General features: G+C 36.7%; 8 protein-coding genes across 9 annotated transcripts; 4 read left to right on the top strand and 4 right to left on the bottom strand.

The window, feature by feature from the left end:
* Positions 1-4,438: 4,438 nt before the first annotated feature.
* LOC6644132 (transcription initiation factor TFIID subunit 10) lies at positions 4,439-5,122 on the bottom strand. The gene is made up of 2 exons (XM_002066566.3): positions 4,800-5,122; positions 4,439-4,736 (listed from the first exon to the last, which is right to left on the bottom strand). The coding sequence occupies exons 1-2, from the start codon at positions 5,061-5,063 to the stop codon at positions 4,479-4,481; spliced, it is 522 nt and encodes a 173-aa protein (XP_002066602.1). The 5' UTR covers positions 5,064-5,122; the 3' UTR covers positions 4,439-4,478.
* Positions 5,123-5,166: 44 nt separating this feature from the next.
* Positions 5,167-5,875, top strand: LOC6644131 (transcription initiation factor TFIID subunit 10b). Its single transcript, XM_002066565.4, has 2 exons — positions 5,167-5,606; positions 5,667-5,875. The coding sequence occupies exons 1-2, from the start codon at positions 5,235-5,237 to the stop codon at positions 5,760-5,762; spliced, it is 468 nt and encodes a 155-aa protein (XP_002066601.1). The 5' UTR covers positions 5,167-5,234; the 3' UTR covers positions 5,763-5,875.
* On the bottom strand, positions 5,769-6,693 carry LOC6644130 (gamma-secretase subunit Aph-1). The gene is made up of 2 exons (XM_002066564.4): positions 6,298-6,693; positions 5,769-6,232 (listed from the first exon to the last, which is right to left on the bottom strand). The coding sequence occupies exons 1-2, from the start codon at positions 6,691-6,693 to the stop codon at positions 5,909-5,911; spliced, it is 720 nt and encodes a 239-aa protein (XP_002066600.1). The 3' UTR covers positions 5,769-5,908.
* Positions 6,694-7,174: 481 nt separating this feature from the next.
* Positions 7,175-9,095, top strand: LOC6644129 (sorting nexin-21). Its single transcript, XM_002066563.4, has 3 exons — positions 7,175-7,356; positions 7,423-8,260; positions 8,316-9,095. Coding segments are annotated over exons 1-3 (975 nt in total). The 5' UTR covers positions 7,175-7,355; the 3' UTR covers positions 8,452-9,095.
* Positions 9,096-9,210: 115 nt separating this feature from the next.
* LOC6644320 (transportin-3) lies at positions 9,211-12,640 on the bottom strand. The gene is made up of 5 exons (XM_002066562.3): positions 12,461-12,640; positions 11,297-12,385; positions 11,003-11,169; positions 9,555-10,937; positions 9,211-9,483 (listed from the first exon to the last, which is right to left on the bottom strand). Exons 1-5 carry the CDS (start codon positions 12,572-12,574, stop codon positions 9,423-9,425), a joined length of 2,814 nt encoding a protein of 937 aa, XP_002066598.1. The 5' UTR covers positions 12,575-12,640; the 3' UTR covers positions 9,211-9,422.
* A 121-nt stretch (positions 12,641-12,761) lies between these two features.
* LOC6644319 (SNAPIN protein homolog) lies at positions 12,762-13,247 on the top strand. Its single transcript, XM_002066561.4, has one exon. It carries the CDS (start codon positions 12,837-12,839, stop codon positions 13,245-13,247), a length of 411 nt encoding a protein of 136 aa, XP_002066597.1. The 5' UTR covers positions 12,762-12,836.
* A 1-nt stretch (position 13,248) lies between these two features.
* LOC6644318 (methyltransferase N6AMT1) lies at positions 13,249-13,944 on the top strand. Its single transcript, XM_002066560.3, has one exon. It carries the CDS (start codon positions 13,249-13,251, stop codon positions 13,900-13,902), a length of 654 nt encoding a protein of 217 aa, XP_002066596.1. The 3' UTR covers positions 13,903-13,944.
* Positions 13,945-17,254: 3,310 nt separating this feature from the next.
* On the bottom strand, positions 17,255-21,683 carry LOC6644317 (bacchus). Of its 2 annotated transcripts, XM_047010575.1 has the most exons (4): positions 21,624-21,683; positions 20,513-20,940; positions 17,398-17,557; positions 17,255-17,327 (listed from the first exon to the last, which is right to left on the bottom strand). In XM_047010575.1, exons 2-4 carry the CDS (start codon positions 20,771-20,773, stop codon positions 17,278-17,280), a joined length of 471 nt encoding a protein of 156 aa, XP_046866531.1. In that variant the 5' UTR covers positions 20,774-20,940; positions 21,624-21,683; the 3' UTR covers positions 17,255-17,277. The 2 variants fall into 2 exon arrangements, with proteins under 2 accessions (XP_046866531.1, XP_002066595.1); XM_002066559.4 differs by lacking the exon at positions 21,624-21,683 and having other exon boundaries at positions 20,513-21,049.
* Between the last annotated feature and the right edge of the window lie 3,353 nt (positions 21,684-25,036).

The following is a 25,036-nucleotide window of genomic DNA, read 5'->3' as shown; positions in this document are numbered from 1 at the left end:
TAAACTTCTTAAAATTTATCATCAGTGTTTGATATTTTTCACGAAATACGACAGAATTTAGAAGAATACTTGTATTTCTTTCAATAGATATGTTGAAAAGTTATTCTAGACTATTTTTCGGCGTTTTTTTAGAACTTTTAAAGACAAGAATACAATAATCGTTTATAAGAATCGTTTGTTTATATTAAAAAAATAAACAAAAATTTGAAAAAAATATCTCTATCCGTGTGTAAAGTGAAGTGGAAAAAGGAACGTGTCCCTGTAGCTAAGACTAGCACTTTTCTGGCATTCTTTAACAAAAAGACGGATTAGTATATACAACAATTTTAAAAATTCAAACTAAAAACTAACATTTTTATTAAATTTTTGGCATTAAAATTTATAATTCCTGTTGGTAAAAACAACATTTTCATATGATCATGGGACAGATAAGATTATTTACATAAAATTTAAATTCAATCGGCCAATTATGAACGCCTTAAAAAAGTTCATTTCGAAAAAAACGTTGTCATAAGATTTTAATTTTCAGATACCGAAATTTTAAAAAACATTTTGGTGAACTGTCCTTTAATATGATGAAATATATGTACCTACAGACATGGCCAGTTCTTTATCAAAGGAAACAGGCCTGTGTCCATGTCCTGTGGAGGGATTTGAATGATCTTAATCTTAAAATTCTCAACACAGACCTCTCGCTAGAAAAGTGTCTCTTTTAGGTAGTTCCAGTGATACTCTTTTTCCTACTTTGTATATTCCATGACCAATTTGGTCAATCTAGGCTATCACTCCATTAGATACCTTTATATTCTCCAAAACGACATTTTATAAGTTCAGAACAGAGCACATGTTTTTTGAAATTTTTTTGTAGTTGTCATGTTGAACTTTAGTTGACTTTGAATTGCTGTATTAAGGCTTAGCCACTTTCCTACCTAAAGAGGTCTGTCCAGAGAATATTATTTATCGATTCATAATCTCCACACATGTTTAGTATGTAGCAATTACCTGTATGTTGTTTTCGAAATCTTTTAAAGGACATCGCACGATAATTGAAACCACCAAACGACCAATTGAAATATTTGTCAGGGTAGAATTCTTATTTAAAGAATGAATAGAACCTATTGTTTAAGAAATTTTTGCAATTCCATTCAAAAGAGAAACTTCCTACCGATTTCAAGAAAATTCTTGAGCATCCGGATTAACTGATTTTACCTGCCATTATTTGCCATTCTTTTATTTTTTCACTGTGTACCTGTTTGCTCTTGGCATATATGAAAATATCCTGCAAATTTCCCAGCTCACATGTTGCTCTCCCTCTTGCTTAGATGGCGAGAACGAGAAAGCGACACTGACGGACTAAGTGAGAGCGAAACAAAGTAGAACATAGATTGCAACTCTCCCGCCCCCGGCACCGCAAACCGTTACTCCTGAATGGCGAAGTGTGTTTGTGTTAGAGAAAGAAAGAGAAATAGTGAGAGTGAGGAGGGAGGGAGTTTTATACCTTTTTTTCTCTGTTTAACCATATCGCTTAGCGCAACTGTACACCCAAAGCCAGGTTAGGTTTGGGATGCGTTTTCAAAACACATTTGCAATCCCAAAAACAAAAACACAAATGTACTAAAGGAAAATGAAAATGGCCACAGCGTCAGCGCAATAAGTATACGCCATGTATTTCCGATACGGTTTCGAAGCACGTGCCGGCAAAAAAAACCCAAAGAAGAGAGAGTAAGTGTGTGAGAGAGAGAGGAAGAGAGAGAAAGAAAGGTAGAGAATGCGCAACTCAGTTGTTTTTGTTTATACCGCACAGCTGTGAGGACAAAAATCCATTTTAATCGCCATAATTTTGGGCCCCCGAGACTGACCATAAAGGAGTACGAGTAAATAATAGTCAAGGTCGTTTCGGTCTTGTTCAAAATATGTGGACATTTTTTTTTTCTATTGGCATCGGACAAAAGCCATACAGAGCTTGTACACCAGCACACTGGTTTTAAGTTCCAGTAATTAAACTAGACACGGAGACGCGCCAATTGCAACAACACCCTCTTACCCACTCCCAAGCAACTATGACATGATGCATGCATCATGAATCACGCAAACACGCAAGACAATGACGCCAGCCAATCCTGCGGAAACCCCTTGCCACCACTTGCCGAACTTCTTCTTTATTGAGTTTTGGGTTTCGCACTCCGCTTATGGTGTCGAGGACTCATAACTGCTGGTAATCAGTCCATGCGAAAGCATTATAATTTCAGTTTTTTCTTTCGATTTTCCTTTCATAACGTTGGTCGTTGTTATTCGCATTGCCAAGGAAACTTTTGTCATAAAACAAAATAACAGTTAGGCTGTGTCAGGTGCCGGTAAGAGTTCCATATCCTTCGTTCATCCCTAAGAAGTGCCGACAACTGTTTGTCAGTGAAATGTTTTGTATTTTTCACTGTCAGTCCTTGGCTAAATTTATTAAAAATCATTTAAAAGTGGCAATAACTACATAGATATTATTGCCAAGGAACTGACTACACTGGGAGAAATTCAAAACTAAATATTTGATGGTAGAGTTATGCTATTTAAGATACATTTTGAAGTTGTAAGGCTTTCTATTTGTCGCTTTTTCTATTTGTAATTCTCAACTAGTTTTAGCTATAAAGCTCAATTCTAGGGGAGTAAACAAAGTCTACTGATGGGAGAAATTGGTTGTAAATAAATAAGTGACAAGGAGTTTCCTTTTGAAAAGTCAATATATTAATAGATTTCAAATTTATGTTTATTGAAATAACAATATAAGATACTAAATAGGATCAACTGATTTTGCCAAAAACCTCAAAACTACAATTCCCAAAACTAGCTAAAATTAGTTGAGAATTACAACTAAATTTATTAAAAACAAGTTCACATTAAATTTTGCAATATTATATTCTATATGCATACTAAAACCCAATAAATTTCAACCTTTATACCGAAAGTTTGGGCTTTTTATAATACTTTATATTTTTCTTCATATTTCTCAGGATTGAGAATTTCATCAAGAGATAAAGGATTCGATATTTTGAGTATTTTAGCTAGAGATAAAGGATTCGATATTTTAGGTAAAGAAATATTTTAAGTATCTCTGAAATTTTTATTGGGTTTTGGAAAAATAAAAATTATTATAATTTATGGACTGCAATAACTTTGCTCGATAATCAATAAGATAACGACTTTTTAAACTAAATCAATTAACTTTGACTAGCATTTTCATTTGCTTTAATCTATCAAAATTTAAGTGTATATTTATTTGTTTTTATTTTGATGACTAAGAGGAAAATTGAAAAACTTCTACTAATCTGCTTTGAAGCTGTTTAGGCATCTAGTTATATATTTAAAAACAAATTTCGTTCAGTGATTTCGCAATTCAATAAATTTTATCCTTCTGCTTCGCCTTGGTGTTGACAAACGGCTTACTACAAGTAAAGCCTCCGCGACTTTGGCGACTTGGCGCCTCGTCCTTGGCACATGGAGTTCAGCTAAAATGGCGCTGGCCTTTAATTAGCTTTATACGGATTACTCATACAAAATATATACATACGTATATTATATACATATGTTATGGTATGGTGAAAAGTAGATCCTATTGTTTTACTAGCTCGATTCGTTGGCTATGGCATGCGGATGTGGACAAGTTGTTGATGGTTTGGGTTGTGGTCAAACGTGCATGTCCTGGCACACGTTCCTGCCATGCTTTAGTTAAAGTAAAGGTCCTGGCCCTGTTCACTTTAATGTCAGGGTCAAAGCTGCCGCATTGGCAAATATGGAGGCAACAACCTAAAGACTGGTGGGGGACCCAGAGCAGAGAACCTATGCAATTTTCTTTAATATCTCTATAAACTTGTATAAATCAAGAGGCGAAACAAAAGGAATTGATATATGGGTCCAAGATATAATATGTATTTATTTATTTTGAAAGCAATTGACATGGCGCTTCTGTCGGTGACAGCTGCAAAACCAACAAACATGCACACTTTGGGGACACACACGTGCCCAAGCAAAAGCAAAAACAAAAACCCAAAACGAAAACGAAAAATGAACGAAATGAAATACATAAAACCAAATTGTTGACCTTGACAGGCTGGTCCAATCTCTAGCAATTAGAGTTTATTTTCATTTGCAATCGGGGACTTGTGTTTACTCAAACGGACATGAATAATGCATATTGGTATAATGGTGCACGTAGATAATTATATATGCCTATATAATATATATTATATTTATCCTGCATTTAATTCTCAATAAGACATCAGAGTTAAAAGACTTTCATAATTAAAGATTGTTTTAAAACATCAAATTTGGATAATACATAGAGGAATTTTTTCAAAAATATAAAACAATGTTATGGAAAAGCCACATTTATTTACTACTTTAATATTTATTGGAATAATTGATTTTAAAATAAGGTACATTTATTTAAAATAAAAAATATATAAGTGTATAATTATAAAATAAAAAATCTAAACAAAATATTGCGGTTTACGGACTGTGATGCCATGATCGGCTAGAGCTGGCACCAAATCTTCCATGGCCAATGTATATTTACGATCCTTTGGATTTTTCTTATCCTTGTTGGAACTGTGGCCGCTCGAGTGCTGAATGTTAGTGCTGCGTGTCTTGCAATGCTGCAGTGCATCATTTACTATATCTGAAATGAATTTCTGTGCTGAAACAGAAATAAGTCGCACAAGCTGTGAGTCCACTGTGCCAAATCCAGCCTGTTGCAAGGAAGGAAAACATGTCTTAATTAAATGCCTATTTTAATGAAATGAAATACTTGCCTGTTTTAATAAGTTAACTGTTAGGGCATCAGGGACCGTTGGCTGGTAGTCCTTTAATTGTCTCATCAGTTCATCCACATCGCCCTCGTCGGGTGTAGCAGGCACCAGCTCTACATCCAATTCCACATCCAGATCATCATCGTCATCTGTATCATCTGTTTCAGCCGATCGCATGGTTTGGATATCTTCATCTTCTTCGGTATCTGTGCCAGAAGCCAACGAATCAACTGGAGTCATGTGAACATCTTCTCCATCGGAAGCCATGATGCAAAAACTATTTTTGTTTACAAGAAATTTTTTGTTTTTGTTAGATGTGGTAAGTGTGCGATGAACTTTATGTCTGTCTATCGATTTCTGACATTTCCATCTCCATCGATTAATCTTGCGAAAATTTGTTTATTTACAAGGAATTGTTCAAGAGTCTCGAATTCTGCTATGGTTGGATCAAATTTTGGAATCATCTACAGTGGCAGCGCTGGATCGGGACAGGGAAACGCGGGCACTTCGTCCAATGTTGGTCAAGGTGGCAGCAATCTAGGTGCTACTGTAGAGCGAGAACGCTCCTCGGCACCGGGCTCACATCTAAGTGACTTTATGTTGCAACTGGAGGACTATACTCCACTGATTCCAGATACCGTGACATCGCATTATTTGAATATGGGTGGCTTCCATGCAGATGACAAACGCATTGTGCGACTAGTTTCACTCGCAGCTCAAAAGTACATTTCGGATGTAATCGATGATGCATTGCAGCATTCCAAGGCGCGTACACATATGCAGAACTCGAATACACCAGGTGGATCAAAGGTAAGAACAAAGTAGTTACAAATCGATGGAAATGTAAGTTATCTACTTTTCTCATTTCAGGCCAAGGATCGCAAGTTTACTTTAACCATGGAAGATTTGCAGCAGGCTCTGGCCGATTATGGCGTCAATGTCCGCAAAATGGACTATAGCCAGTAGTAAATATAATATTAGACAGTACAGTTTTAATTGCAGTTAGTCCTACTCAAAAACACACACATTTTACAAAATAATTAAATTACATATTATAATATGAAAACCTACAATCTAAATTAGTTAATACTTGATGTCATGGTAATATATTTTCATTGACAAGTTATGAATTTCCTAAAACTGCGTGAAGTGCCACCGGCTACCTTAAACGCCAACACTCCAGTCAAGACGGTCACAATATAATTAGGCAGCAAGGTGGCTATATACAAAGCCTCAGCATTTAGAAGAGTCAGCAGGGAGACAAAGAGATGTGATCCCACGACATAGCCAATATGCAGATAATTGTTCGTATCGAAGGCATTGAAAAATATCACACTCCAGAAAGTGTGCAATAATATAATGGATAAAGCTTGAGCCGCTGAGGTGATAAAGAAGAATTCTGATCCGCCCTTCAAGCCCATTGTGCCCGGTCCACTCTGTTCAAAATATATAGATTCCGGCTTAAGTAAGGCTACTTTAAAAATTTAAAACAATCACTTACCATATCGGCTAGTACATTGACCAAGGCAAACATTCCCGAAATGATGCCGAAGCCTAAGCCGGAAACATAAGCCAAAATATGCTTGTTATCCGTCACTCTTGTATCCTCAGCCACCGCATGGAGACCCTGTTCTGTGCTCCTTAATATACGGTAAATAATATACCGGAAACATTCTTGAAATATCACTGAGAAGATAACACCAAAGGCTAAAACATCTCGCAAAGGGATGACGGCAAACCAGAGTAGTGAGGAAAGCAACAGCGAGAGCAGCCAGAAAAATGCTGCCGCTATAAGTATGATGATTCTCACAGGATCGTGGCCAATGGTGAATATAAACAAGGCAAATGGTGGTCCAAATGCTATAAAGGTGCAACCAAAGAACTCAGGTAACGTCATCGCTTTCTCCAAAGATTTGTCTTATTTTCCACTCCGCCTTCTGGTCCCTGTCTCAGCCGATAAAAATCGTTTTGATGCCGCCTATCGTTATCGAAGTTAACAGTTTTCTTGATACCCATTAATAAACTATTAAGCATATATGCACCCACCTATGAATGAATGAAAACACTCCTTGAATGTTAAAAAAAACTGCGACACTTGCAATATTAAGAATAAAAAGAAGGCTAAATCCGCCTCTACTTTAAAAAGATACATTTATAACTTTGAATTTTAAGTAGATTTGTTAACTATCGGAATATTTAATTATTAAAGATATAATTAAAAAAGAGCTGCAAAATCTAATCTTCGGTTTTTAAATTTAAATTATGCAGACACATAAAATTTGGATACCAAAAATTCTACTGTAATGGGTATCTATACGGCGACTCACAGCAACTTCCTGTGTGAACTATGTAAAACAAAGGCGCCCCACTTCCAGTTGCATCTACTCTTTGGGGGTTTGGGGCGGGCTTTGCATTGGATTAGTCATTGTCATCATTTATATATTTGCAGTGAATCAAACAATTCCACAAACAGACGTTAAAACAAAAACAACGACTGAAAAGCTGTTACACCAGCAAAATTATTCACTTTTCTGCAGTGTATTATAATTAACATTCGAAAGTGGGTGACACAAATCAATTATGGCTCTAAACAACTGAAATTTCAGCTTTATGTCTCTTTCGTTAGTGCATGCTGTGATGGCGAAACGTCTATTGCCCCACCAGGAATCTGTGGATGATCCTGGCCCAGATGATTTGGATAGTCCGGCCATAGAAGCCGCCGCCTTGGATATACCACAACAAACTGCGGATAAGGCCATTCAGAAGGGCTTCTGGGAACGACCAGCCACAAAATATCAACCACCTCCAGATGATGGTTCCACTGTGCTCCGATTTGATATATTGCAGGCGCACATTATGCCTCGGGATGGTGAAGATCTGAAGATTAAACGTTATGTTGTCTACGAATTGACCGTACGTCAGGATTGCGCAACCGAGGATACTCAACCGGCCAAGATAGAGCGCAGATATACCGATTTTCGTGAACTCTTCTTGGGCCTCAAACGTCAGTATCCCGTGGAAATGGCGAATAAATTTTTTCCCAGCAAAGTGCTGATGGGTAACTTTAAGTCGGATTTGATCGGTGAGAGGAGTATAGCCTTTGAGGAATTTATCTCACATGTGGCCCATATCGAAAAGTTACGGGACACTGATGTATTCTTGCATTTCCTGCAAAACGAAGAACTAAACCGTGCATGCCAATTGTTGGATCAGCGTCGCTACGAGTTGGCCATACCCATATTGGAGAATTGCTTTCGTCTGTTGAACAAAATCTATATGAACCGATCCAAACCGGTCCTGCTAATACTCTGCCGACTTGTTGCAGCCGCCTGCACATTATCTCCAGTTCCCCATCATTCTGCCGAACGTTGGGCCTTGCTGGCTTTGAGTCGTTTTGATACACTGTCGGATACTGATCTGCTGCCATTATATATACCCCTATTGCATACCTGCGCACATTTGTGGTAAGATAATTATAAAAACTGCAATCAATTGATTTATCATTTCTTACCATTTCAGGTGGCAACGTGGCCAGGATCAGAAACCAATCACAGATCGCTTAACAAGCATGTCCAAGCAAGGCATTAACACAAATTCAACAATAAGCCTCATGCAGGCCATTCATAAAATTGATCCACGCACTGAAACCATCTAAGGGGAATATCTTTAACATCACGTCAATTTCACAATTATTCAGATTAACTCTTCAAGAGAACGATTTATCAAGTATCTCGTCATCGCAAAGCGTCAAGTGCAATTTAGATCAAGAAAAAAGATTAATGTGTTAGTTTTAAGTCTAAAATATGTAAAAGTAGGTGTTCCATTTGTTTTTTTATTATATCAATTATTGTTTTGTCTAATATTGTAATAATGTATACTAAATGCAAGGTGTTTGTTTTAGAATATTTGGTAGTTATTTTGCAATCTAATAACATTTCAAGCAACAATTTATTGATCACTTTGGATATTTTAGAATCATAATCCGAATAATGATCACAATCTTCCCAAGTGCTAATCTCTGTTTAAAATCAGAACAAGCACCCTTATGATATTTACTTTATTGGTAAAATCTGTTCAAATCTTCTTTATATTTGTTGTTTATTAACTTTGTAACCTGCCAATGTTTTCCAGTCATCGTTCCACTTTTGATCAAACACAACTCAAATTTTATTTATTTATTTCTAATTCTAATCATATTGTCATTATGTTTTGTGTTATGCATGTATGAATCATTATATATATATACGTATTTGATAACCCTTTCATTAATGGAAATATTTCGTTTTTCATTTTGAGTCATACAATTCTGTTATTTATTTTACTTTATTCTTAGGATAATTGGTTTTTACTTTGTTTTTCTGGTTTTTGAGTCAGTTTATGTATGTGTTTCTACAAGGGGTAGGGTAGGGGTGGGATTTAAATATAAAATTTCTAATCTTATGGGCTAGGATAGTTTTGTGAGGATCTCTCAGAATTATACAATTTAAACTTAAGATGTCAACTAATTGTAAATGTTTAAATTAGGCATACCAATAGATCGTAAAATAACTTCATTGCTTTTTTGTTTACTCAGATACATTTTTCAAATATACACAATCTTATGTATGTTTGCTTACTTTATGTATCTCAGCGAAATAGTCGAGTAAAGGTTTTCAAAGCCTGCGAAACGGATTTAGTTGTATCCGCCCTGGAAAAGAAACAAAAATGAAAGGAAATGTTAGGAATCTGATAATCAATTTGTTAGATTATTCAACGTACCTTATTACCGTAGTGCTAAACTCATCGATTTGCTGTTGGGTGGCCGTCACACAGCCACCACTATTCTTTTTAGGCAGAGCCTCCAAAGCATTAGCCAAAAATGTTTGCATTTGTGCGGGGCCAATCACTTGCTTCAATTCATGGAGAACCTCGGCCACATCGGCTAACATATAGGAGTGTAATTGAAACACTGAGGCTTGAATTAGATTCATTACTAAAGCACCACCATGTTGAGTAGCCAATTCAATGATCAAGGGACGACATTCCGCATGCCGATGGTTGCTATTGCTCCGTCCCCATGTTAATAGATTAATGAAAAACTTCATTACCGACGAGTTGGCTTCACGGTGATCCAGAGAGCAGGCTATCAGGGCGCATTGGAAAATGGGTGTTATTAGGGAACTCTGCACCAGCTGAAGGGGGCAACAGTCAAGGTAACGCGAAGCGAGGCGGAAAAAATCATCAACAGTATCGGGATTATTACGCAGTCCATTCTCTAATTGCAACAGACTAAATGTAGGCTCAATGAAGGCCTGCAACATTTCCAACAATCCGGCTATACAATCCGTCGTCTTGGCGAATTCATCGACAAGGATGGAACCCACATATAGGAAACAACTATGATGTTGTACAGCATACAGGACAACCATTTGCTTGATCAATGGTTCCACAAGCATTATGGCCTGCTTTCGCACCATGCGAATTGAATAACGTATCAGACGGCAAGTTCTCTCCATTATACGCAAGTCACTTTGATATTTGTCCATTATGCGTGAGATCAAAGGCCAGGCGTCAGTTAATATGCCGACGGTGGGATGTTCTACGTTATCGGGTATTTCAGGATTCGTGTGCCTTATAATAGCGCATGCTCGATCAATCCAATAGACGGGATCATTGCGATCACCTTTTTGTAAATTTTCCGTTGCTTCTGCTCCATTGTTGCCAATCTCGACCAGCTGACTTAGCGGTTGCAATTGAAAACTCACAATTTCCCTTAGTGCCGGCTGTAACTGGTCGCGGGGTAATTTAGTCAGGATCAGAGATATACCCTTTAGTAAACCAATGGCCACATCGTTGTTAATCTGATAACTATCTAAACTGCGAGCAATTTCCACCAGGCCACTTATATGACACACCATTTTCAGTCTACAAGCCGAGCAAATGGAGGTTAATGCGATGGCTGCAGCAGGAGCCAGACCATTTTTCTGTTGCAAGGCATACAGAAGAAAGTTTAGCACTGCTTCCAAAGACTCCGGATGGTTCTCAATCCAATCGCACAGTTCACCAATCAAAAGAATTGCCGTATACCGTACTGCAATATGTGTTTGCTCTGACATATTTAGTATAGCTTCCACAACTTTTGGGATCACATCGTTTTCCTCACTGAAAGATTTGAAAGAAATATTGAAAGCGTGATGGTAGATCCAGGAGAATTGATGGCGACTCACGGCAATATATTTTTGGCCACATTTTGCATGACAAACAAGGCTGCCTCTGTGGACTCCCAGGTAGTGTTTGGTGCTTGGAGAATGAGAAACATTTGCTTAAAACAAGCACCGGATCCGACTATAAATGCCACATCTTTGATTAAATCGGACACTTTACGACGAAAATCCTGGAAATAAAATCAAATATTATATCTAGATGAATTCAATAGAAATGAAAACTTAACTTATAATATAAATTAGTATAGATTGCAGTCTTGGTCTATGTCTTGAACTAAAATTGATTAAATCTCTTACATAGAAATTATTGTTCTCTTCGATGAGGCCATCGTGATCGCTCTCCATTTGCGAGTGTCTATACAACGCGCTGATTAGCCGCTCTATATGTGGTCTAAAATGAGCTGTCAATTTATCATCGTAACGTTGAAAGAGATCCTCACTCAGCTTGTACCACAAATAGAACGTAATTTCGGCAACTTCATAATCGAAATGCCCCACACAAAGCAAAACCAAATCGAGTCCTTTGAGCGAATAATGTGGTTGGGGCTGATCAGAAGATAACATATCATAGAAAAATGCTTCGCATAGCGATGTAAAAATGCGACAAAAATTCATAGTCTTATCGGTGTCCTCATGGGCGACGCTTAGATGATAGGCAGGCTCCAGCATACATACAGCCTGAAAGACTTGTGCCTCCATTGAGTCATTCTCGTGATCGTGCCTGGTGCCCATGCAGGAGAGCAGAGCACAAACACATTCTGTGGCATTGTCATGCAGTTTGCCAGACGTTTCGGGTTCATTTAGTAGGCGAAAGGACAGCTGGGTGAGTGGATTATTGCAGATGAGTGATAGGGGAAAAGCGTGAATGACAAGCCAGGCGCTGTAGGTGCGTAATGTCGCATTCCATATGCGCTCCTTTGACACATCGTCACGCTGCTGCAGGCACATGTAGAGAAATTTCAAAACGCATTCGGCACTTGCGTCCAATTGTTTGTGCACCTCCTCCCGACGATTGGCGCCCAATCGCAAGTATCGCGAATCAATTTCTTCAGGTATTACTTTCAACACTTCCAACAGAGGCCAAATGGCCGCTGGATGTGGTGCCAGTGCCTTGATAAGATCGTTAATGGGTTCTTGCCAAGAGGCCATCAACAGAGCCAAGTCGGCCACTGCTAAACTTAATTGCGTCACAATCACAGTATCGGTTTGCTCATCGATCTGGCCTATGTGCGTAATCAGTGAATCCCTAAGGGATTCATGAGTGTGCGGCGGTAATTCACTGAATGAATTCTGAATTTTATTTCTCATTGTTTGCGCAGCAAAATAGTTGGCGTGCAGATCGCGTTTTTGATGCAGCAGCTCATCCGCTATGGTCCATGAGTATATCTAAAAGAATGGAGTAATATCAATTCGAAATTGAGATCAATCATTAAAACGAGGCGGTGTCTTCCTTCTACTCACCGACTTCTGAAAGTCCTGTAGCCATTTGTTAGCTTTTTCCTGTTCTTTGGGATTGTTGCCTTGAAATAGGGCGTTAATTGCCTGATATACCACATCAACTGAATATGTATCCATATCGCCCGCTGGTATAATTAAGGCATAAAGTCAAAATTACAAAATTAACCAATATTTTTTATTATTATATTTATTAGTGATGGTCAAAGAAACGAAAAGGATATTACAATCGAATAAAATAATCAATCGATAATTAGATGGCCGGAAAAACATCGATATTTTTTAGTTCGATATAGGTGCTCTCATCTCTAATTATTAAAATAAATTGAGTCAAACTTTATTGGTTAAGGAATTTGAATGACTCCTACGTTTCCTGTCGGCCATGGACAGGGATTCCGATAGCACTGTCACTTCTTTGGATGAGAATACCGAGAACTTTTGCACGAATCCCACTCGAGACGTTTTGGCTGAAGGCATAACTAATCTTTTCAAGCCAACGATAGAAAAGTTAGATGAGCGTGTGGCTTCCACCATTCAATTGCAAACCGAACTTCGAGGACAATTGGATGCTCTGTCTGCCCAGCTGAAAGATATAGAGAAGGCCCAAAATCAGATTCCCGAATTCTCGGAGAAGGTAAAAGAGCTTCTCAACGTCAAACACAAGGTGACGATCATTAACAACGTCTTGAGCGCTAGCCAGGAACGGTTGATAGGGTTGCATAAGTTAATCGAGAAGGAACAACATCGTCGTCAGGCGCTTCTCGACTCGGCACTGACAACCAACATATCGTAGAATGGAAACACCGCACACTGAACACTTGACCTCCGAGGACTATGAATTTGTTTATGAGCCAGCGGAGGATTCGTTTTTATTGCTAGATGCTTTAGAAAAGGATTTGCAGTTTTTAGAAGAACAACAACCACATTTGTGTGTAGAGATTGGCTCTGGTTCGGGTGTCATTATCACAGCATTATCGAAAAAGTTCTCAAACTCTGCCCTCTGTCTGGCCACAGACATCAATCCTCGTGCCTGTAAAGCAACTAAGAGCACTGCACTGAAAAATCATGCACAAGTGGAGTGCCTAAACTGCAATTTAACCCAACCGTTGCGCAAACGTTCTGTCGATTTGCTGGTCTTCAATCCCCCTTATGTGGTAACAAGCGATGAGGAGATGCAATTACAAAATATTGCAGCAACAGAACGAAATTTGGTTTATTCCTGGGCTGGCGGTCAAGATGGTCGGCGTGTTACTGACATTCTGCTTAAGCAATTAGATGACATTCTCTCGCCAAATGGAGTTCTCTATTTGCTTCTTCTGCGTGAAAACAAACCAGAAGAAATCATCAACTATCTAACTAAATTACGTTTTAAGGCTGTCAAATTCATGGAAAGACGCATTCCAGGCGAACATCTGTATATACTGAAAGTAACCAGAGTTTCAACATGATTTTTACCTACTTGTGCAATAAATCAAAATAAGTAAAACAAATATTCTTTAATTGTTGAAAAACTTTTTTAGTCTTAAGTTTATAATTAAAATTACCAAATGCATAAAGAATGATAAATATTTATTGCATTTTTAGTTAGTTTTGTTCAATTGCTTAAAACGTTTTGAATGAAGTTATTCTAATTTCATAAAGTGCATAAATTCTAAAGTAACAGTAATTAACAAACCGACATAGTCATTTTAATCTTATCACTCGGCTTTAGATCTTAAGTTTCATATAATGAAGTTTTTGCTTGTGCCGATCAGTTCAAATCGCTCTAGGAATAAGTTTATATAGGCATCCAGTCGAGATCATTAAGGAGATAAAAAACATTTGAGAAATTATATATAGCTAGTGCAGGAAGATTTCTATTAGAGATCACTCACACTCATTTAAAACTGTACAGTAAAAGGTTTTACACGTTTTTAGAATGAATGATTCAATTGCCCTTTTGGTTGCATTCAGATGCATATGTCTCCTATGAACCCGAAAAACACCGAAATTGATGAAAATATGTGAGTTATTGTTCATGAATATCGTTTCATTTAGGCACTCCTAAGGACTATGTTAAAAAAGTAATGACGAGTTAACGACAAATTTGAAGAAAATTCTTTATCTTACGATAGTGTTAAGGTTGAACAAACAAGACGACTAGATATATTCAGGTTGACATCATCTGGACTTATGCAAGATCATAGAGGACCCCTCAGTCATCTGGATGACTACCCTAAGGCACACCAGATCCCCGCATGAATAAGATTACAAACAGAGGACTTGAAGGGTATGCACCTTCTGTATCCATTTTCTCGAATCCAATAAAGGAGAAAAGTTAAAGTGTTAGTAGCCTAAGATTTATATGAATTAAATAATTTCCTAAGTAAGTAAGTAGAACATTCTTTGTCCAATGTAAACTCTAAAACTTATGTGATTGTAGGTCTAGGTTGACCAAGCTCATTTTTTGATGACAAAAAACTGTAGCTGCAAAAATGACCAAATGACCTACAAATAATAAACAATTTTCAAAATAAGTCGGGCTTATGGAATTTTATGGACTGTAAGTCTATAAATTTATCCCTTTCGGTCACATTAGCTTTGGAGAGGTTCTGGTTACTAGTAAATAGTTTTAATAAATTTTTTGGAACCCTATTTTTGCCAAAACAGCATGATAACTTCTCACTTCTGTCCAAAGGGGAAAAAAGCAGTATTTACAACCCTCCGAGTTGGATGAAAATGTGGTTTTGAGGGATGTAAATGCACATATGTTTTTCATATACACATATCTAGATATCAATGTGTTTGTTATGTATAAGTTTATATGTACATGCACACACACATACAAATGCCGAAAAGGGAAATCGACAAAATCAGCGAAAGGATAACGAGCAAACAAGCGGCAATCAAGACTGTATGTGTATAAGGACATATTTCATGGCATGGGGGTGAAGATACATACGTATGTACATATGTATGCGCCTGCACCGGAAACTGGCCCACGTGACCCAAACAAGGCAAAAACAACCCCCAACCCTAAAAAAAAAAAAAAACACCCAAACTCCGGATCCAAGGATCTCCGCCCAAAATAATTGAAACAAGCATTTTATTGGCATCTTATGGTAAATGCCAATATTGTATGTATGTATGTATATACATATGTAAATATCTTCATCATTCATCTGATTCTCATGTTCAGTTTTTAATGTAATTACAATAATTTATTTCATCGTTCAAAAATGTGTGTTGTTCTTTGCTTTTTTCACTACTACTGGTTACGTTTTCTTTTTCCTTTCTTTTTTCATTTTTCTTTTTTTTTTTGCAGATATATTTACAAAAATGTTCTATATATTGTGTGATTCAACATTTGGTATTTCTGGTATCAAACTTTAGTATATCTGTATAATAATATAGTGGTACTTGTATGGTGTATGCTGTGTTTGTATGTATGTAATTTCAATTTGTGTTTGCCATATTACTTTTGGCCAGAAATTTAAATGCTGCAAAATGGCTTTTCTTCGTTTCAGATGGGGGGGGGGGGTTATATTTTTGTGGGTTGGATATTTGGCATTATCTTTTATTCAATTGATCAACTTCTGTCTGTAGTTTGGGTGGTGTCTGTGTGCAATATCTTTCAAATATCAGTCATTATATTTAAGATCTTTGTATTTGCTTAGAGGGGTATTTTCTTTCTTTTCAGTGTGTGTGTTTCTTTTTAATTTCATCCATTTGCCGGCTAAATACCCTTATAAACTAAATACATACATAATTATGTAACATTAAAAGTTTATTCATTGGTTTTGTTTGTATTCAATTTCTCAATTTTTTTCACTTTATACCATTCTTCTTTTTCGGATTTCTTTTCTTTTTTTTTACAATTTACAAATGTTAACAAAATGCAAAAAACTTGCGTTTTTCTTTAATTTACGAATTTGTATTGTTGCAAATATATTTGAGTGTGGTTGTAGGGGGGTTGCCCCTTGTATTTTGTATCTTTTTAATACTGACATAAATCTTAAGAATTAATGCTGAAAATGATAAAGAAACTGTGAAGAAAAATCAAACTTCCCGCTGACCAAAAATTTTGAGAAAAAAAAAAACAAAAAAAATAGTCCGGATACCCTCTCTTTTTGACAAGAGTATCAAGAGCGAGGACAACAAGAGCGAGAGAGAGTTGGCAAACAAAATTTTGAAACCATTTTACGACGTATTTGTTTGAGGATTTTGGGTTTCTATAGTCCTTTTTGAACAGTTTTGAAGCTGTTGCTGTGAGATATTTGTGTTTGTTTTTTCATAATTTTCATGTTTTATTTGTTGTATTTAATTGCATTTGTGGGTTCTTTTTTTTGTTAATCTTGTTCTTGTTGTATTTTTTCGATCTCATTCTCATAAGTGTGTAACGTCTAAATTTAAATTATTTATCGTTTAAGACTTATTTTAAATATTAAAGGAAAGAAAGAACTTGGGTTTTTGAGGATTTCTTTTTGTGGTTTTGTATATAGTGGGGATGTTTTACTTTTTTCATTTTTCTCATTTTCCATATGTACAACAATAATGTATACAACGGAAAATGTTTATTTTTTTCAAAATTACAATTTTTGTTGAGGGTTTTTGTATTTTTTTATAAAAAAAGTACACATAAAATACAATTAAAATAAAATTTATAAGAAATAAAAAATTATTTCTTAAACATAAAAATTACATAAGTTTTTTTGCGATTTTTTTGTGGTTTTCTTTTTTGTTTTCTTGGTAACTTCTTGTTTTATTTATTATTAATTTAAATTTTTTTGTGGTTTTTCTTTTTGTTGTGTTTTGTTTTTGTTGTATCTTTGACTACATTATTATTACGCCTGATCGTCCGAGCCGGAACCATCGTCATTATCATCATCGTCATCTGAAGTAACAAAAACAAATAGAATTTTAGTATGGAATCGTTTAGGGGTATCAATTTCTTTCGAACTTACCATCACATTCAATATCATCCTCCTCACCATCATAGGGTATATCGTATTCGTCACTTTCAATGTCACTGTCACCCTCAATGATTTCCTCTATATCCTCTTCATCATCGGAATCGCCGCCATCGGCTGCCTTCTTGGCTTTCTTTGATTCGGGGGATTTAGCCTGTAAAGGGAAAAGTAAAGCAAACGAAAGATATTAGCATAAGAAGTATCAATATATCAAACTCATTCTACCCATACCCCAAACTTCTCCTTGATCAAGGGCAAAGCATAAAATGCTCCCCTCCTACTCCTCCTCCACCCACCACCCACTCTTTCGTGGGCCCTTTATATACCATTAAGTGTATATTTAAAGCCCCAACACAGAAAGAAAAATCGTTATTTTCGCCGTAAAACAGAAGCATTTGAAAAAAACCAAATGCGCGCGCCCCAAGAAAATTCGCTGCAAACACGCAGCACCACACAGCGAGCGAACCGGAAGATGGAGAGAGACGACCAAACAAGCAAAAGAGAGCGAATGAAAGATAGCCACTTAGTATTACAAGTGCACGACTGACTGCTCTATTACATATGAATATACATACATATATTACATTTACTACATAATGGTAAGGCAAAATAACAATAACGAAATGAGGCGGCATATGTATATGTATCCATATCCGTGAGACAAAATCATGCAGTGACATAGGTTACAGGGTGCGTTTTTTTTTATTCGGCAATTACCGTGGTCAGTTTTCAGAATTGCAAACACTTAGTCCATGCAGTTGAGCAGGCATTATCTTTTGTTGTGCTGATCGTTTGGGTATTGTTAAATTTTTTCAATATTTTCATCCCTCACACTGAGCTGTCGCACCCTGTATATACACACTCTCGATACAGGCAAGCCAAGCGTGCGTTCGACCCACTGCAAAAGCAGCGGCGTCACAACGCCAACGCCGCCGCCAGCGACAGCTGCGTCTCTCTCTCTGTATCTGTGTGGCAGAGAACGAGTCAGCGTGTGTGTGTTTGTGAGAGTTGTGGGTTAGACCAAACTGTACCTGAGAACGCTGCCATGAGCCAAGTTGCATGAATGAACCTTTTTCCTCTCTCTCTCACACACAGACAGTGTTCCAGCTGCTGCTATTGCTGCAAAAAAGGCGCAAACTGTCTACCACTTGCGTGGGCTCAACCAGCAAAACAAAAAAAAAAAAACGCTAATACATAAGCAGTCACGTTCCCATGTTGAAGAACTAGAGGAAGAAGCAAAGTTGTAATACATACTCAATTGTTACAAAGCAGAAAACCAGATAATAGAAGTTATATATGTATACATGTGCAAACTATGCGCGGCACGAGATACAGATACAGAAAACAGGGTCATCATCAATAATAATAGTGAGTAGTAGTACAATAAATGGAAATAAAACTGGTTATTGCTATGCTTAATGAAGCTTGAAAACTAAAAACAGTGGCTATAAGATAGTGAAAATCAATGATACTATCGATAACATCTGAATAAAATATTAATCGGTGCGCTTAGCAACAAAATGTCAATTGGTATATACTGGAATATGCGTTCTTAAATAATTGTAATCACAAACAAAGACAATAAATCTTTTCACTTAATATTCTGGGACTGGGAATTTGCGCCACCCTGTATAAAATGGATTGTTTTTATATACGCACTGCGCGCCATGTACCAAAATAAATACGCATAAGGCGAAAACAAAAAAGTGAAAGATAAATGTAAGCACACACACGCACACAAACAAACAAACAGGCAGATTGAGGTATACATAAGAGAGAAGAGTGGGAGACAGTGGTAGAGTGGCGCATAACTTTAAAAGAGAGAGAGAGAATAAGAGACCTGACGCTTCGGAGAGCCTTCGTTAAAACTGTACATTTTATATACTTTTCTGATTTCAAGTTTTATGTCAAAATCAGTTGATTAGCTAATTTATATACACACTTTAAGACTATAGCCACGATTCTTTGTGGTAAATAGTGGTAGTCATTTAGATATTTGATCAATAATCGAGTATTTTCGATTAATAGCATATAGAGAATATACTACACAACATTGGTAGGAAAAAAAATGCCGGCCGGCACACTGTGAATTATTGCGAGAAATCGACAAATTCGCGAGTTGGAATAAATGGGTATGAGAGGGTTGCAAAGCATTTGAGGAAAATGTAATTAGTGACAGTATTTAGCATGGTTTTATTCTATATTCTAAGCACCCGCCTTCGTTTAGTGGTGGGCGCGCTAGTGGCAAGGCCGCTTCGCCCACTTGCATTGTACATAAACGCAAGTGCACGTATCTCTTCAATTTTTTGAGTACACAGTGAGTGTTGTGAATGCTAATGACCTGGTCTAGTTTGAGCATTTATTCGATTTTAGTTTATTAAAAATACATTAGTTACACACCGCTCTAATCGCTCAATAGCCTGAACTCGAACTGTACCGTGTGTTCGTCGGGGCGACGGTCGTTGCCTGTTTTGCCCCCTTCCAACTATTCCTCTCCTGATTAATATGTGTGGTTTAGTGGGCCCCCTCTAACCTCGATTTGAACCTAACAACAATAATCTTTGATTACACTGACTCACAATCATCTTAATTTAATCGTAAACAACAATATGTATTCGTATTCTCTCTCTCCCTCTCTATCTATTCAGTACATAACACCAACAGGGAGAGAAAGAGATATGAAAAGAGAATGATTAACTATTCTCTCTGAATCTCTTTTCGTATGTACTCTCTCTCTCTCTCTCCCTCTAGTAGCTCGATTGAAAAACGCGGCCTAAAATTTAACAAAAAAAAAAAAAAAAAAAATATAGGAAAAAACGTGTGTACATCTATTTCTAGAATTATATATTTTAATGTAAGATATTTTTGTAATTCTTTTCCAAGGGGAAAAGAGTGAAATTCGGAAAACTTTTCATGAATCACTTTTGAAAAGAAGCGTAAACAAAAAAATGACAGATACAGACACACATAGCGTCATCTAGCAATCAATAAAAAGATAGCGTTGAAAAAGCTAAACAGTACCCCTCCGCGCCAACTGAAGTGCGTCGTTTGTTTTGGATCGGTTAACTGTACGAATTGTGAATGAGGAAAAGGAAAAGGAAGTACTTACATCGGACGGCCGTTTTGTGCCTTTCACTGTTTCCTTAGCGGGGGCGGCGGCAGCACTAGCGTCAGCTTTATCCTCGCCATCCTTTGCCGTGCCATTATCGGCAGCCGCATCACCACCGGCAGCATCGGCCGCTGCTGCCTTATCCTCGGCCGCGGCTTTCGATTTGAGATCCTCCTTCACTGCTGCAACATCATCGCTGGCAGCGGAAACCTTCTCGACGGCAACATCACCGTTATTCTGTTGTTCTGTCGCTGCAGACATTTTGTTAATGTTGAACTTGTTTGTTGGTTTTTGTTTAACTTATTTCTTTAATATTATATAACGCTTAATGGTTATATATTGTGTGTTATTATTTGGGGGAAAAGGAAGTGTGTATACTTCGTTTCCTTTTTCTTTTTGTTTTCCTTCTCTTTTGATTGCTGTGGTATCTATTTGGGTTGATTGTTGACAAAAATTAGCGCAAAATTACTCGGAGGAAAAGACGAGAACGAGAACCGCACCGCACGAAGCACACAAACACACTGAATGAATTTCTCGACCAGCTAAAGTATTTATGATATACATATGTAGCTAGAAAACATCCACTCTCTCTCTCTAGCAGTCACACACACACACAAAAGCTAGCTCGCTCTTTGGTGCTGTCACTGTCAAATGGGGCAGATAAACCGCTCTCTCTCTCTCTCACACACACGCACACACAAACACACACTTGCTTGCGGTCTGCCGGTCTTGCTCTCTATTTCTCTCTCCCTCTCTCTCTCTCTTATCTCTCTTTCGCACGTATAGTTTATGCTCATACACTGGAACAAAAACCTCTGCGGCATTTGTTTAGCAGTAGTTGACAGCAAAGTAGAGAGAAGACAACAACAACATTGTTGCTCAATAGCTCGCAAAATTCAATAGAGATCGAGAGAGTTATTCCTATAATAATTTTGCAAAAATTTTTGTTTTTGTCTATATTTGTATACATGTGTATATGAAATAATAGAAAATATTTATATATCCGGAAAATAAATTAGCAGCGGTACAGGATAATACGAGTATATTATCCTAATATTTCCCGCCTTGCTAATTTATTTTCTTAGATTATTTTTTTTTTCTTTCTTCTGACCACCGATATGTGTATCCGCTGACGGCTCGTACAAGACTAAACGTGCTGTCATTTTTGTGACTACAAATCGGCGACTTCGTCGTAGCTGTTAAACTTTGGGCTTCCGATATTTTGTGCTATAGCTGGTAAACCTTTATTCGAATCGGACTAAAATCACCTGGAATCGGTAGCTTTAATGTTGAGCTTAATTTTGGTTTTTATCGCAAACCGATGCGATCAAAATTAGATTCAGAATTGACAAAATGAGTGGGTTTCTTGATTAACTTCATACAAAAATGCTTGGGTTTCGTGAGTACAGAAAACAGGCGGCCGCCTTCCCGGCATGTTTGGCGGTAAATTTGAAAATTGCTATTGCCGCTGCCGCTGCCGAAGGTGGATGATGATGTCGATGCTGATGTTGGTGGTGCAGATGTGTGCCTTCTATTTTGTGGCAGCATACATTTTATTCTTTCGTACTATATGGTATTTATAGAGTGGACCAGAGAGAAGCGTGGGCCGATTACAATAACGAAAATATTGAGGTCAATTGATTACTTGCTATGTGTAAAATTTTATGATTTCTTTGGCTTTGATTGAAAGGTAAATGTATCTATTTTTAATGGGCTACATTTATATAAAGATACTCTTCTTAAATATGCCTGCTTAATTTTATAGATACATACATACATACATACTAATTTATGTATCTAAATACATATTTGAAATGTGTTTATAGTTCCGGTTAACAGTGGGCAACATTCCATAATATCTATTACCATAGTTTATTATTTATGTATATTTTTTGAAGGGTTATATCAATGACTTATAGATGTGTATATAATATGTACATACATATGTACATACATATGTATGTGTGTATGTAGAAAAGGTCGATGCATTTGGGTTTTTGACTTAAAGTATTATCAGTTTTGGTAGTCGATTGAACTTATTGCAAACAAGGTTCACCCTTATTCCGGTTTTTTCATATAAACCAAATATGCTATGGCCGTTCTTACTCTATCCACAGATCCCGCATTTGTTGTTTGCTGGCTCATTCTTCTCTGTTCGTTACACGAACCATATTGGTTCTGGTATAGACTAATGATCGGCCAGCTCCGCTTCATACAATATCATTGTGTATCATTCTATTGGGAACTGAGGAACTGCTTGCCTCAGTTGTTTTTCTTTCACTTTTCTGCGGTTATTCTGCTATTTTTATGCAAAGAATACAAAATGAAATATGTAGCTATAGTTTTTTTTTTCTTGTTGTAATCTGAATAATACGGGGGACGGTGATGGAGACAGAGACCGACCGGCCGGCTGTCAGCGTTGGCTAATTAAAACCGACGGAACCTCCTCGTCGTTGTACCAGTTTGCTGTTGTTGTCGTTCACGCTCGCTCACGTTGGTGGGGGCTGGCGCATTTTGTATGGCAAACACCTGTAATCGTGGGACAATCATTGAGTTATCATATTTGAGTAGCAACAAACGAACGAACGAACGGGCAGTAGCTGTGACTTTTGCTTGCCTTTGGAAGCTTCTACAACACATTTATTAAATTTTTTGTTTGATAAGCCGATTTGCGTCTTCATTTTTGCTGTGCGGTTATTTGGCATTCCTTCTGCTTTTCTTAGTGTTCAGTTGAGTGGCACAGCAGGGGCAAATTCATACATACATATGTATGTACATAAATACATATGTACATAAATATAATGTATCTTATAGATATTGTAACTATATATATTTGTTGATATATTCAAGATCAGGTACGATTTTACCTGGTCAAATGTTTTGCAAATCCATAAAATCATTTCTTTCCAAGGCTGGCCATAAAATACTCATAATATTTGTATGCTAAAAACTTTACTTTTTTCTTTGGAAAAATGCGATAAGAAAGGTTCTGAGCGGAAAGGACAACAGTGCAAGGCATTCATACAACAGTTAGCGCTATTTCTAAGAACCTTAATAACATCTGCTTGACCTACAAAAAAAACCTCTACCCTAACCTAACTCAACTTATTTAAAAAGTTACATACATATGTATACATAGTATACATGTAGGTACATATGTATGTGTATAAAATGTGGTATATTTATCTATTTGTGTATGTACATACATATGTATGTATGTAAATGCAATGCATTTTCTATGCATTTACACATTACGTCATTAAAAAAAGGTGTGAACAATCGATATAACATACAACATGAGCTGCGTACAGTAACAATTAAGTATGCATATGTACATACACACAAATGTGCCTACACGCATAGATACATACATATGTAAGTACAGTGGACCTTCAGTTAACGACTGTCCCGAAACACATTTCTTTTGAGAAAAAAATGTTCCTTAACAAAATGTTATATAGGGTTCACTTAACATTCTTTTAATAAAACCTGAACCTGAAATATGTTGGTGAAGATTTTTAGTTCTTTAAAAGTGTAGATGTATTTCATGTTATTTTTTTTCTAATAAAAGTTTAAATTGAATTATATTAGAGTGTATTTTCAATCAAATAGCTCTTTCGCTTAAAGAATTTAACCCATATCGAACAAAAGATGCCAAAACCAATTGTATTTCTTAACCGAGGGTCCACTGTATGTGTTCACATGTAAGCTTAACGATTAAGAGTTTTTATGTTTTATTCTTAAGACGGTTTGTTTAGAGTGAATCAAGTCGACTTTTTAATGCTCTATGTATGCACACAAGTATTAAATTACACTTTCTTACAATGCTTCAAAGGAGGTTTAAGAATTGTGTTTCATTAGTAGACACAAAATAAATACAGTGTTGCCATTTACCAATTTTATGTGTCAAATTTAGCCATTTTTAAAGCTTGTAAATGGCTAAAAAAATTTGAAAACAGCGGTATTTTAGGATTTCTTAAATCTTTTCTTATTTTCTATATACACACATATGTACAAAAATATTTGTATTATAATAATTTTCTTAACGTGAACTTGATTGCATTTAGCAAACGACAACTGATAAGCATTAACTCAAAGAGATATTATTTTCTCGCTTTTTAACCCAGAAATAATAATTTTTTATATATTTTGATTATTGAAAATTTAATTACTGCTGTTCATATGAGTAAATTTTTTGGATAAAAGAGTGTACAAACTGTGAATTATGCCCATCGGAGAAATTTAATATGGGCAAAATGTTGGGTGGAGGTGTAAAACTGTACTGCGTAGCCCTTACCCTAGACCCATTTCAGCCTATTGTGTGTGCTTCTTGACTTTTTCTTTCTTTCTTTTTGTGTTTCGTCTTGCATGAAGAAACTGAAATCATTCAGAAAACAACATGAACAGGTTTACGAGCACAATTTACACATCTATGTGTATACTGCGAGTGACTGTTAGTGTACGAATTTAGATGGGTTAAAGAGAGGCGACAAGTGACTTCGAATGTATTGGAAGCGACAGCAA

Source organism: Drosophila willistoni (genome assembly GCF_018902025.1).
Source record: "Drosophila willistoni isolate 14030-0811.24 chromosome 2R unlocalized genomic scaffold, UCI_dwil_1.1 Seg167, whole genome shotgun sequence".
NCBI lineage: Eukaryota > Metazoa > Arthropoda > Insecta > Diptera > Drosophilidae > Drosophila > Drosophila willistoni.
The sequence above is the reverse complement of the archived record's forward strand: the minus strand, read 5'-3'. Positions and strand labels throughout refer to the sequence as shown.